The sequence below is a fragment of the Amblyraja radiata genome, chromosome 19, assembly GCF_010909765.2.
Source record: "Amblyraja radiata isolate CabotCenter1 chromosome 19, sAmbRad1.1.pri, whole genome shotgun sequence".
NCBI classification, from domain to species: Eukaryota; Metazoa; Chordata; class Chondrichthyes; order Rajiformes; family Rajidae; genus Amblyraja; species Amblyraja radiata.
The window spans coordinates 22,591,447-22,603,709 of NC_045974.1; the positions used below are offsets into that span (position 1 = coordinate 22,591,447).

A 12,263-nucleotide genomic window follows, 5' to 3' on the forward strand; every position below is an offset into this window, starting at 1 on the left:
TCAATACAAAAGTACTGTGTTTTGGTCTTCCTACTTTAGGAAAGATGTCATTAAACTGGAAATTCTGCACAAAAGATTTACGAGGATGTTGCCAGGAACTCGATGGCCTGAGCTACAGGGAGATGTTGGGCAGGCTAGAACTTTATTTCTTGGAGCGCAGGAGGACAAAGTTATTTTATAGTGTATACAATTTTAATTTATGAAATTCTATACACCTCCATAAAATAGGGGAATAAATAGGGTTAATGCACTGAATATTTTACCTGGAGTAAGGGAATCTAGAACTAGAAGGCATAGGTTTAGGGTGAAAGGGTAGAGCTTTAATAGGAATCTGAGGGACAACTTTTTCCCACAGAGGGTGGTGGGTACATGGAACGAGCTGCCAGAGAAAGTTGTAGAGGAAGGTACAATTACCACATTTAAAATAATTTGGACAGGCACGTCAATAGGAACGATTTAAAGCAATATGGGCCAGGCGCAGGCAATTAGGACGCTCGCAGGACGGCAACCTGAACGGCATGGATGAGATGGGCCAAAGGGTTTCATGCTGTACGGTTCCATGTCACTAAGACATATATTGTTTCTCTTTTCGCAGGTGCTGTGAGTCCTCAGTGTTTTGCTTCATATTTTCAGAGAATGAAACATTTAGGAAATGACTAAAATATATTCCTCTCCACCTCCTACCCTTCCTTCTCCACCCTTCTCTGATACCTCCCGCAATTAGCTATGTTTTTACGTTTAATACTATTTTCCCTGTCAATTATTTTTGCATTTTATTTTCAAGCCACTCACTCTGCTGAGGCTGAAGGTTGACACAAAATGCTGGAGTAACTGAGCGGGTCAGGCAGCATCACTGGAGAAAAGGAATAGGTGATGTTTTGGGTCAAGACTCTTCTTCAGACTTTAGAGTCAGGGGAGAGGGAACCAAATAAAGATACATAGAACAAATTAATGGACGACACGCAAAAATACAAATCAAAGCCAGCATCGATGATCAAGGAAAGGTGGAGCCCACAATGGTCCATTGTTGGCTGTGGGGAAGCTGATGAGGAGTGGTTATAGTGAAAGTCACCAGGAGATAGTGAAACTGGTAGGACGATTAGGGTGGGGGAGGGACAGAGAGAGGAGATGCAGGGATTACTTGAAGTTAGAGAAATCAAAACTCAGACCGCTGGGCTGTAAACTGCTCAAGCGAAATATGAGGTGCGGTTCCTCCAATTTGCGTTTGACCTCACTCTGAGGTCCTGCACAGAAAGGTCACAATTTCTAGGCTCCCCCTCTGCCTTTTGTTTCTGACGAGGTTTGAGCGTTTACAACGTGGTGGAGTGCGGGGCCGCAGTTCCTCCGGCGGCCGGTTGGTGGGAGCAGAGAGCGAGATGGGAGCGGGAGGTGGGGGAGAGATAGGAGGGGAGAGGGGCTCTGAAATCCAGGCTGCAAGCAGGAAGAAGGAAGCACTGGCTGCTGAGATCTTGCTCCACAAGATCAAGAACTTGTCTCTCTCGCTCTCTCTCCCTCTCAAGCACCCAGCAGAGGGCCAGGCAGCATGCAGGAGGGGAGTGGGGAGGTGATGAAGGAAGGGGTGTTACAGAAGAGGAGCGAGGGTCTGCTGCAACTGTGGAAGAAGAAACATTGTGTCCTGACCGATGAAGGTCTCTTTCTGCTGCGTCCCAGGAAATACCTGGAGCTGTCCCAACACCAGACAGAAGCCAGCGGCAACGGGGCCAAGCAGCTCCGCTTCGACGACATGAAGACGGTGGACAGCGTGGAGAGGAAGGGGAAGTATGTGTATTTCACGGTGGTGATGACGGACAGGAGGGAGCTGGACTTTAGGTGCCCGCAGGACGCTGGCTGGAACGCCCTGATCACCCTGGGCATGGTGCAGTATCAGAACCGGCGGGCCATGGAAGCGGTGCAGAGCAGCCGGCAGAAGCTGGCACAACGGGGCATCGGTGTGGGCATCTACAACGCGGCGTGAAACTGCCCTGCAGTAACCCCTTGTAGAGGTGAGACCCCCCCCCCAAACTCTTCCCCTAACCACAGAACAATAGTAACCTCCCCTCACCCTCGCCTCTTTGTCCTTGTCCTACCTCTTAGGAGAGATGTAGAGAACGAGGAACCGCAGATGTTGGTTTACAAAAGAAAAAGGCACAAAGTGCTGGAGTAACTCAGCGGGTCAGGGCAGCATCCCTGGAGAACATGGATAGGTTACATTTCGGGTCTGGACTCGTCTTCAGACACAAGACTCCAATGGCCTTGACAGAGTGGATATTGATTAAAACACAAAGTGCTGGAGTAGCGCAGCGGGTCAGGGCGGCAGCTCTGGAGGACATGGATAGAGGGTGTTGCCAAACGTCGCTTGTCCATGTTCTCCAGAGACGCTGCCTGGTCCGCTGAGTTACTCCAGCACTTTGTGTCTTTCTTAGGAGAGATGTGTTGAGTTGGGAGGACGTGCTGGAGCGGCTGAAATCTACCACAGTGTCGACAGCAGCACAGAACGACCTGTATTCCACGGGGAAAATGACCAAAAAGAGTTTGACTTGTATACATTGGTGACAGGGGCAAGTGTTTTACGTGGGTGCCTGGAACGCGCTGGTGGTGGGTGGCGGAACGAGTTGGTGGTGGGGACAGATATCATAGTGGCTTTTAAATTATTTTGGTTAGGTACATGAAAATGCAGGACAATGGAGACATATGGACTATGTGCAGGCAGGTTAGTTTTGGCACATAAATTAAGTTGTTGTGCTATACTGTTCTATGTTATATTTATTGTATTTACATATAATATTATCTGACCTGTTTGGATAGCATGCAAAACAAAACTGTCCACTGTACCTCGGTACAGGTTACCATAATAAACCTAAACCTATGAGATTTTCCATGCTGTTCCAAGCTAAAGCTAAAATATGTAATTGCTGGGAATTTAGGTTGAGGAGTTATTTTTAATAGTTATTAAACTGACAAATGGCTTTAAGTGTTATAGAATCAGAAACATGCAGTACAGAAACATGCCCTCCGGCCCAACTTGTCCATGCCAATCAACATGCCCAATCTAAGCCTGTACCATTTACTCACATTTAGCCCATATCCCTCTAAACCTTTCTTATCCACGCACCTGTTCAAGTGTCTTTTAAATGCCATTATAGTACCTGCCTGAACTATTTCCTCTGGCGGCTCATTCGATATACCCGTCACTTTTAATTGATTCTATTTTTAATGAAAATTACGCTTGTCAAATGTTAAATGGGGAGGAAGGAACTGCAGATGTTGGTTTACATCAAAGATAGACCCAAATTGCTGGAGTAACTCACCGGGACAGGCAGCATCTCTGGAGAAAAGGAATAGGGAAGTTTCGGGTCGTGACCCTTCTTCAGACTGACTCAAATGTTAGGCGGGGATTGATAGGTAATTGGATGAAGTCTATTTTCGTTTACAACTGGGGGCAAAACAGTTCAAAGATTAAAAGCCCGTTAGGAGGGAAGCTGGAAACACTATTGCAAATTAGGACCACTCTTCCACACACATCAAACAATACCCATGCTATAGAAAACATTAAGTTCTGGATTAACTCAGCAGGTCAGGCAGCTTCTCTGGAGGACATGGATAGGTGACGTTTCGGGTCGGGGCCCTTCCCCAGACTGAAGACTGCAGTCTGAAGAAGGGTCCCGACCTGAATCGTCACCTATTCATGTCCTTCAGAGATGCTGCCTGACCTGCTGAGTTACTCCAGCACTTTGGGGGGGTTTTGTAAGCCAGTATCTGCAGATCCTTGTGTGTACATAATACCTAGGCAATGGCCAATTCATAAATTGATATTGATAGATCAAATTAAGGGATGTTTAGTGGTCTCATTGATTAGTAGAGGATTCAAGAGCAGCCTCTCTCAGTAACAGCTTCTTTCCGTCTATTTACAGGCTTCTGAACGCCCCCTCTGTAAGCTAGGGTACTGTCTGATTCACCTCTACCCCTTTGTAGACATTGGACTCTGGAACTGGTGCACTACAATGCTGAAAACTATATTCTGCACTCTATATCTTCCCCTTTGCTCTGTCTATTGTTTGACTTGATAGTGTTTATGTATGCAGGCTCATATGATCTGATCTGTTGGGATAGCATGCAAAACAAAGCTTTTCACTGCACCGTGGTATGTGACAATAATAAACCTAAACCTAGCGGATCAAATAGCCCACTCAACTTCCTATATTCCTGTGTTATGCAGACTTGAGGAAAGAGATCTGCTGTAATGTATCATTCAGCAGAATTACAATGAGGATATGGTAGGAATCTGAATTTGATCAGACATCACTCCGTCTAGGCGTGTAGGAGAAAAGGCAAAAGAGTTTGTTGGTCAGTCTTTAGTGTTATTCTCAGTGTACAGGTTAGAATGTGTGTGTGTAGCAGTTTGCATGTGTTCTGTTAGCTCAGCACGGGTAGGTATTTTACAGGGCATACTGTTTGCTGAGATCTCACCCTCTGTTAAGTCAGGGTGCAATGGTTGGAATGTGCGTAGTGACTGGAATGAAACAGATTTGCATCCTGATGGAACGATAATCATTTTACGTCATCTAATTGAGTCATAGAATTCAAGATAAGATTATGGGCATTTAAACAATTATTTATTCAATTACACTTTAATCCATTGATACTTTATTGTCACATGTACCTAGGTACATTTAAATGCTTTGTTTTGCCTACAACCCAGTAAAATAATATAGCAGACCTCACCGAGGCAGTAAATACACAGGCCGTCCTAATTCTGGGTTAGTCTGAATTATGTGCAGATTATAAATATGTAAACCGAAGATAGACACAAAATGCTGAAGTCACTCAGTGGGACAGCAGCATCTCTGGAGAGAGGGAATGGGTGAGGTTCTGGGTCGAGACCCTTCTTCAGACTGAGGGTCTCGACTCGAAATGTCACCCATTCCTTCTCTCCAGAGATGCTGTGTGTCCCGCTGAGTTACTCCAGCATTTTGTGTCCATCTTCAGTTTAAACCAGCATCTGCAGTTCTTTCCTACATATTATGAATGTATAAATCTGTGTTCACTCCTTACAAAAACAATAGTGGCTGCAACGGTAGAGTTGCTGCCTTGCAGCTCCATAAACCTGGGTTCGAACCTGACCAAGGGTGCTAGCTATATGGAGTTTGCACGTTCTCCCTGTCACTGCGTGTGTTTCCTCCGGGTGCTCCGGTTTCCTCTCACATCCCAAAGACGTGCGGGTTTGTAGGTTAATTGACCTCTGTAAATTGCCCCGAGTGTGTAGGGAGTGGATGAGAAAGTGGGATAACATAGAACTAGTGTGAACAGGTGATCGTTGGTCAGTGTGGACTCGGTGGGCCGAAGGGCCTGTTTCCACGCTGCATCTCTAACCTAAATAGTTTTGCTGAACCCTTTTATCATGTGCAATGCCATTCTGAGTTTAGTTATCACCTTGTGCTTTCTGAGGTGTATCTGTGCAAAGTATCTCTTTCTCTTGCGCATGTATATAACCCAGCATATTAGTCATCTACAAATGCAAACCCCAGTGGCTTTTTGATATGCGGTTTGTAAGGCATCTGCAAAAACTGTGCAGACCTCTAATGTCCTTGATGCTTATGTACCTCTCCAACCGGCCATATGGTATGCACACATTCCTGATAACAACATGGAGGTATATCAAGCAAAACGCAAAGTGCTGGCAGAGCTCAGCAGGTCAGGCAGCAATACAGGGAGGAAATAGACACACAACCTTTTGTCCAGGTCCATTTTTCAGACTGATGGAATAGGAGGGAGACCGCTGGAAAAGAGAGATGGGAGCAAGGTAAACCTTGACAAGTGATAGGTGGATACAGGTGGGTGGAAGGCACGGGATAGATAGAGGAGGTAGGGGACTATTTATTTAAGTTGGAGAATTCAATGTTCATATCATTTGGTTATAAACTACCCAAGTGTAATCTGGGAGTACATCACCCCGATTAGAGCTCTTCTGAAGTCCATGTCCATAAATCATAGGAACAGAATTAGGCCATTCGTCCCATCGAGTCGAATCTGCGTCCACACTTGCCAAGAGTCTAAAGGAGAAAGGTTGGCAGATATATTGGACCAGTTAATAGAGAACCTGGGGTGTTCCTGCAGCAGAGAATGTTCTGTAGAGATTTAATATTATGAACACTGAGTAGTTATGCAGAAAAGAATGATAAACTATTCCCACTGACAAGTGAGACTGTAACTAGATTAACAATGGGAGAGGTGAAGGGAGACTACTTTTTACACACATTCAGCTATCGTGATCTGGAACGAGCTGACTTAAAAAAGTTGGTGAAAGCAGATTTAGTGCTAACTTTCAATAGGGAATTGCATAAGTATTTAGAAAAGACAAAATGTACAGGTTTGTGGGGAAAGCCAGCACATGCCAAATGGCTTCCTCCATAACAAAGGTTCCGTGTCCACTCTGATCTGGATACCCATTGAGAGTAAACAGTGCTTAGTTTAATTTAGAAATATAGCATGGAAACAGGCCCTTCGGCCCTTCGAGTCCAAGCCGACCAGTGATCACACGAGTTCTAAGTTATCCCACTTTCTCATTGACTCCCTACACACTAGGGACGATTTACAGAGGGCCAAATAAACTACAAGCTCACACGTCTTTAGGACATGGGAGGAAACTGGAGCACCCGGAGGAGACCAACGTGGTCACTGGGTGAACGGGCGGCGCTGTCATGCAGTGATAGAGTTGCTGCTTCACAGTGCCAGAGACCTGGTTCGATCCTGTCCACGGGTGCTGTCTGTACGGAGTTTGTATGTTTAACCGTATGTTTCCCCAGGTGTTCCGGTTTCTTCCCACACTCCAAGGACAAGCAAGTTTGTAGGTTAACTGGCTTTGGTAAGTTGTAAATTGTCCCTAGTGTGTAGTGTAAGTGTAAGGGGTGATCGCTGGTCAGCAAGTAACTAAAGTAAGACTAACGTGCAAACGCCACTCAGACAGCACTCGAGGTCTGGATCAAACCCGCGCCGCTGGCGTGGCGAAGCAGCAGCTCTACCCGCTGCGACACCGTGCCGCCCCTTAGATACAGCGATTCTATTCATTTAAAAAAAGTGTATTAACCTGTATGATGTTGCAGAAATTTATAAAGTCATTCTCCCTGCTTTTTTTTCGCAATTACCCACTGCCAAAGTCTGCAGTCCGCTCTCCATTATTTTAATGTACTGCACTGAAATGGAACAAGTCAGGGATATATTTTGGACTTTTTCTCCAGAAGAATGAACATCAATTATATCAGTAATACAAGACGGAACATCATTATTCTGAGTCTAGCTGCTGAATAACTACCTCACATATCTTAACTTGAAGCAAAAATATAGTCCGATATGATAATTTATAAACACAGTAAATGCACAGTAATGTACAAGTAGGGTTTTATTTGGATTTTTTTCCTTCTGGAGTTATTTATTTATCGTCCAGTTCTAATTTGACATTATATTTTTAATTGCAGTGTAACCATTAGGAGACATATCAAAATGTTAGAACAAAGGACTGCTGATGCTGGTTTATACCAAAGATAGACACAATGCGCTGGCGTAACTCAGCAGGTCAGGCAGCATCCCTGGAGACAAAGGATGGGTGATGTTTAGGGTCAGGACCCTTCTTCAGAACAAAATGTTACCTCTTGCCATCGCGGTTTCTTTCAGCATCCAATAATTTTAAAAACATGATTAGAATCGTTCACTTGGGGGTAAAACACAAGACTTGTTCCTTTGTCCATTTCTTTTAAAATAATATATTGTTATCGTTTTTGGCCCCATATAGGTTCGAGAATGAGGGTACGCATAGTGGAATCTAGCACACAGGAATGGAAAATGGAAATGCAAAAAACTCTGTCCATTGCAGATATCAGATTAGCTTATTAGACGCTGGAATGGTTTAAGCTGTAAACCCAGCAGACTGAATCGCCAAGAAACATTCAATCAATATTCTCCAGGACGAAGCATTTAATGAATTCCATTACTGGGCAGCTTCACGTGGATGTTTTAACATTATTTATAGCAGACTGTGTTTCTTTACAAATGCCGGACGGGCCATTGATACGCAGTATGTAATTATAAATTATTGACTTTTGTTTTTGATTTTCATAATTATTGATGTTTTAATTTAGTGCCTGATGTTTTTTGAATGTTTGGGTTTTGTCAAAAAGGAACCAGAAGCCTGAAGCGTAAAGAGAGTGGTCGAGGTGAAAGTGAATAGCCCCTTTATTCTGTAACAGTACGTAGAACAGAATGGGTCTATATTCTCTGGTTTAGAAGAAGGAGCTGTGATCTCATTGCCAGGGCATGTAAGAATTTTATATTATTCATAGCGGGTGCCAAAAAGCTCCTTTTCGCTGGTTGGTGAGCTTAGAATTAGGGTTCACGGTCTCAAGATAAATGAGATTGTGTGAAAATCCCTTCGCTCAGTGGAATGAGATTTGTTTGAGTATTTATTGCCCTGGGGTGGGGTGGCTCAGGGGGCCGTCTGAGCGGGCACTTAATGGAGATGCAGAACTATAGTAAACTCTGGATGATCAGCTATTTATTCCAAGGATGGTGAACAGTAGATACCAACAAAATCAGGAGAACCTGGGCATTATTTTTTGCTTAGTTTAGCGATATAGCACGGAAACCGGCCCTTCGGCCCACCGAGTCTGTGCTGACCAACGATCACCCCGTACACTAGCACTATCCTATACACTAGGGACAATTTACGATCTTCATCGAAACCAATTAACCTACAAACCTGCACGTCTTTGGAGTGTGGGAGAAAACCGGTGAACCCGGGGAAAACCCACGCGATCACAGGGAGAACGTACAAACTCCGTACATTCACCACCAGGATGGAACCCGGGTCTCTGGCGCTGTAAGGCAGCAGCTCTACCGCTGCGCCACCCTGCCACTTGTGTTGATACCATCTGCTTCCATCTGCATCAGGAGTAAACAATTTTTATTTGATTATGTTTGACTTGCATCATGAGAAATATGTTTTGTCCACACTTCAAGGAATTATCAGCCATAAACCTGCCTTTCGTTTTATACTACGGAGTTTCTGGTTTCTGAAATGCAGTTAAATTATTATTACATAAATACTGTAATATCATGAGCAAGGATATTGTCTAACAGGTAACTGTAACATTATGTAAGAGTGACCCTTTTTTTCATAGCCAGGGCACACCACTGCATGTCACCCACAGATTTTTAGGCCAATTGATGCCTATTTTACACTATTCTGAGTGAGTAGCATTTGTAAATGTGCAATTCCTAATGCTCTAATTTAGTACAAGTCTAACCATCAAGATAGTGCAGATACAACTCACTCGAGACAGCATTCAGTTAATCATTGCAATGTATGCACAGTTTGTGGTTGCATGTTATATATTTTTCCCCCAAATCTCTTAAGCATTATTATATAAAACTGGAATGCCTAAAAATGCAAAACTGTCCATAATGTTATCTCAATATCGTCTGGGAATATGATATTATTTGTGCATCCAGTTTTGCACCTTTCATATGGATTTGTGCCTTTCGGCGGATCACCAGATATAAATAGAAGGGTCTCGTGGTTTTGTTCCTTTGCACGATGCCGGTATCAGGGCCGTGCCTTTGAAGCAGCAGCTCGCTGAAGCCTGCTGTGAAGCTTCCGCTGTGGTGGTGTGACAGGTAACATGGTGGGTTTGTGTCCCTGAACGACAGCTGTGAACCAGGTGGATCGTTGGGGCTATTCTGTGTAGAGTCATAGAGGCGTAGCATGGAAACAGGCCCTTCAGCCCAACTTGCCCACACCGATCAATAAAATAAAATTGTAAAATTGTCCCTAGTGTGTAGGATAGTGCTGGTGTACGGGATGATCGCTGGTCAGTGCAGACTCGATGGGCTGAAGGGCCTGTTTCCCCGCTGTATCTCTAAAGTCTAAAGCCCTCTAAACCCTTCCTATCCCTAAATCTGTCCACATATCCTCTACCCTGGGTAAAAGACTGTGAGCGCCTACTTTAATCATGCACCTCACCATCTTGTACACATCAGTAAGATCACCCCCCAACACTCCCAGCCTATCCCACTTCTCCCTTTAACGCAAGCCCGCAGACCCAGGTACATCCTGATGAAAGACACAATATGCTGAAGCAACTCAGCGGGACAGGCAGCGTCTCAGGAGAGAAGGATTTTTATTTCAAAATAGACTTTATTCAGGTAATAAATATATGCAATACATGAACCGTGCAAAAAATTCATCCAACATTTCCGGAGGCTATACAAAATATTCAATACAGTCTACCTACATTGCTCAAATTTCATAAATTTATCCCCCACCCTTGCCACTCATGTGGCCCACAGGCGTGGGAGCCCTTCCCATATTTGAGGGGTGTCTCCACCACACCCTGCTCCCCATGTCTCCTCTCCATAGCAGCCGTCCCGAGTGCAGCGTGATGGGTGACGTTTCGAGTCGAGACTACCTTCTCTGCGCCCTTTCCAAAACCATTTTTCATTTCAGGTTCATTTCACTGCACCTTTGGGTGCATGTGACGAATAAATTTGACTTTGACTTTAAGCTCGACATCCTACCTGCACACAAGACTCCAAATGCAACCTAAGCAAGGTTTTACGAAGCTGCAACGTGACTTCTTAACTCTTATACTCTATACTTCTATGCTTTACTTTATACTTTAGAGTTACAGCATGGAATCAGGCCCTTCAGCCCACCAAGTCTGTGCCGGCCATCGACACCCGTGCACAAGATCTCTTTGAGGTATACAAGATCATGTGGCACATGGACAACTAGAACGCTCACAATATTTTCCTTAGGGTAGAAGGTACACAAACAAATATATGCATAGGGCGGGATTACAGTTCTATGGGCCCAATACACATTTTCACAGTTGTCAATTTACCTACAAACCAGCACGTCATTGGTGTGTGGGAAGAAACCGGAGCACCCGGAGAAAACCCACGTGGTTACAGGGAGAACGTACAAACTCCTTACCGACAGCACCTGTAGTCGGGATCATGCGTGGGTCTCTGGCGCTGTAAGGCAGCAACTCTACCGCTGTGCCGCCCACTAGCTACTGTTGAAACTGAGCAAATAAGCTGAAAAAAAAAATCCTTTCCGACCACCTGCAGGTTATGTCGGTGAGCTTTGCCAGAGGGAATGTTGCCACCCTCTGGGAGCCAAAGTCAGGAGTGTGATGGATCACACACTTGCCTGGTTGTGTGCACAGGCAATTGGAAAAGTCCAAGGAGAAGCAGCAGCTAGTGTATACCATCTACAAACTCCATCTGCAGCCACCGCCATAACTGGTGAAGAGTGAGAACAGCAGGAACAGTGGAATACCAACATGTGTAGGCAGATACAATGGTGGTGTTTAAGAAGTATTTAGATAGGCACATAGTTATGCAAGGAATGGAGGGGTTTGGATCACATGCAGGCAGAGCAGATTAGGTTATCTCAGCATCATGTTCAGCATGGACATTGTGGGCCGAAGGGCCTGTCATTGTTCTATGTTCTGTGTTCTCCCTACGTTGCCAAGGACAATACTCACTCTTCTAGCCAACATTTAGGGTGACAAGGTGGCGCAGCAGTAGAGCTACTGCCTTACAGCGCCAGAGACCTGGGTTCAGTCCTGACCATGGGTGCTGTCTGTACGGAGTTTGTATGTTCTCCCTGTGACCTCGTGGGTTTTCTCCAGGTGCTCCGTTTTATTCCCACATTCCAAAAACGTACAGGTTAGTAGGTTAATTGGCTTCAGTAAGTTGAAATATTGTCCCTAGTGTGTAGGATAGTGTTAGTGTACGGGGTGATCGCTGGTCAGCACGAATTCAGTGGGCTGAAGGGCCTGTTTCAGCTCTTGGTGGGGCCTCAGTGGGAGCGATCGCCCTGTACACGGGCACTATCCTACACACTAGGGACAATTTACCATTTGTTTTAACCAAAACCGATTAATCTACAAACCTGTGTAAGAAGGAACTGCAGATGCTGGACACAAGATTGACACAAGGAGCTGGAGTAATTCAGCAGGACAGGCAGCATCTCTGGCGAGAAGGAATGGGTGACGCTTCAGGTCGAGACCGTTCCTCAGGAAGGGTCTCACCTGAAGCGTCACACGTTCCTTCTCTCCAGAGGTGCTGCCTGTCCTGCTGAGTTACTCCAGCTTTTTGTGTCAACCTACAAACCTGCACGTTTTTGGAGTGTGGGAGGAAACCAGAGCACCCGGAGAAAACCCATGTGGTCTCAGGGAGAACGTGCAAACTCCGCACAGACAGCA

General features: G+C 45.0%; 1 protein-coding gene across 1 annotated transcript; it reads left to right on the plus strand.

Annotated features, from left to right (window-relative positions):
• The first annotated feature begins 1,399 nt into the window (after positions 1-1,399).
• phlda1 (pleckstrin homology like domain family A member 1) lies at positions 1,400-8,100 on the plus strand. Its single transcript, XM_033037996.1, has 2 exons — positions 1,400-2,003; positions 7,787-8,100. The coding sequence occupies exon 1, from the start codon at positions 1,544-1,546 to the stop codon at positions 1,973-1,975; it is 432 nt and encodes a 143-aa protein (XP_032893887.1). The 5' UTR covers positions 1,400-1,543; the 3' UTR covers positions 1,976-2,003; positions 7,787-8,100.
• Positions 8,101-12,263: the final 4,163 nt, after the last annotated feature.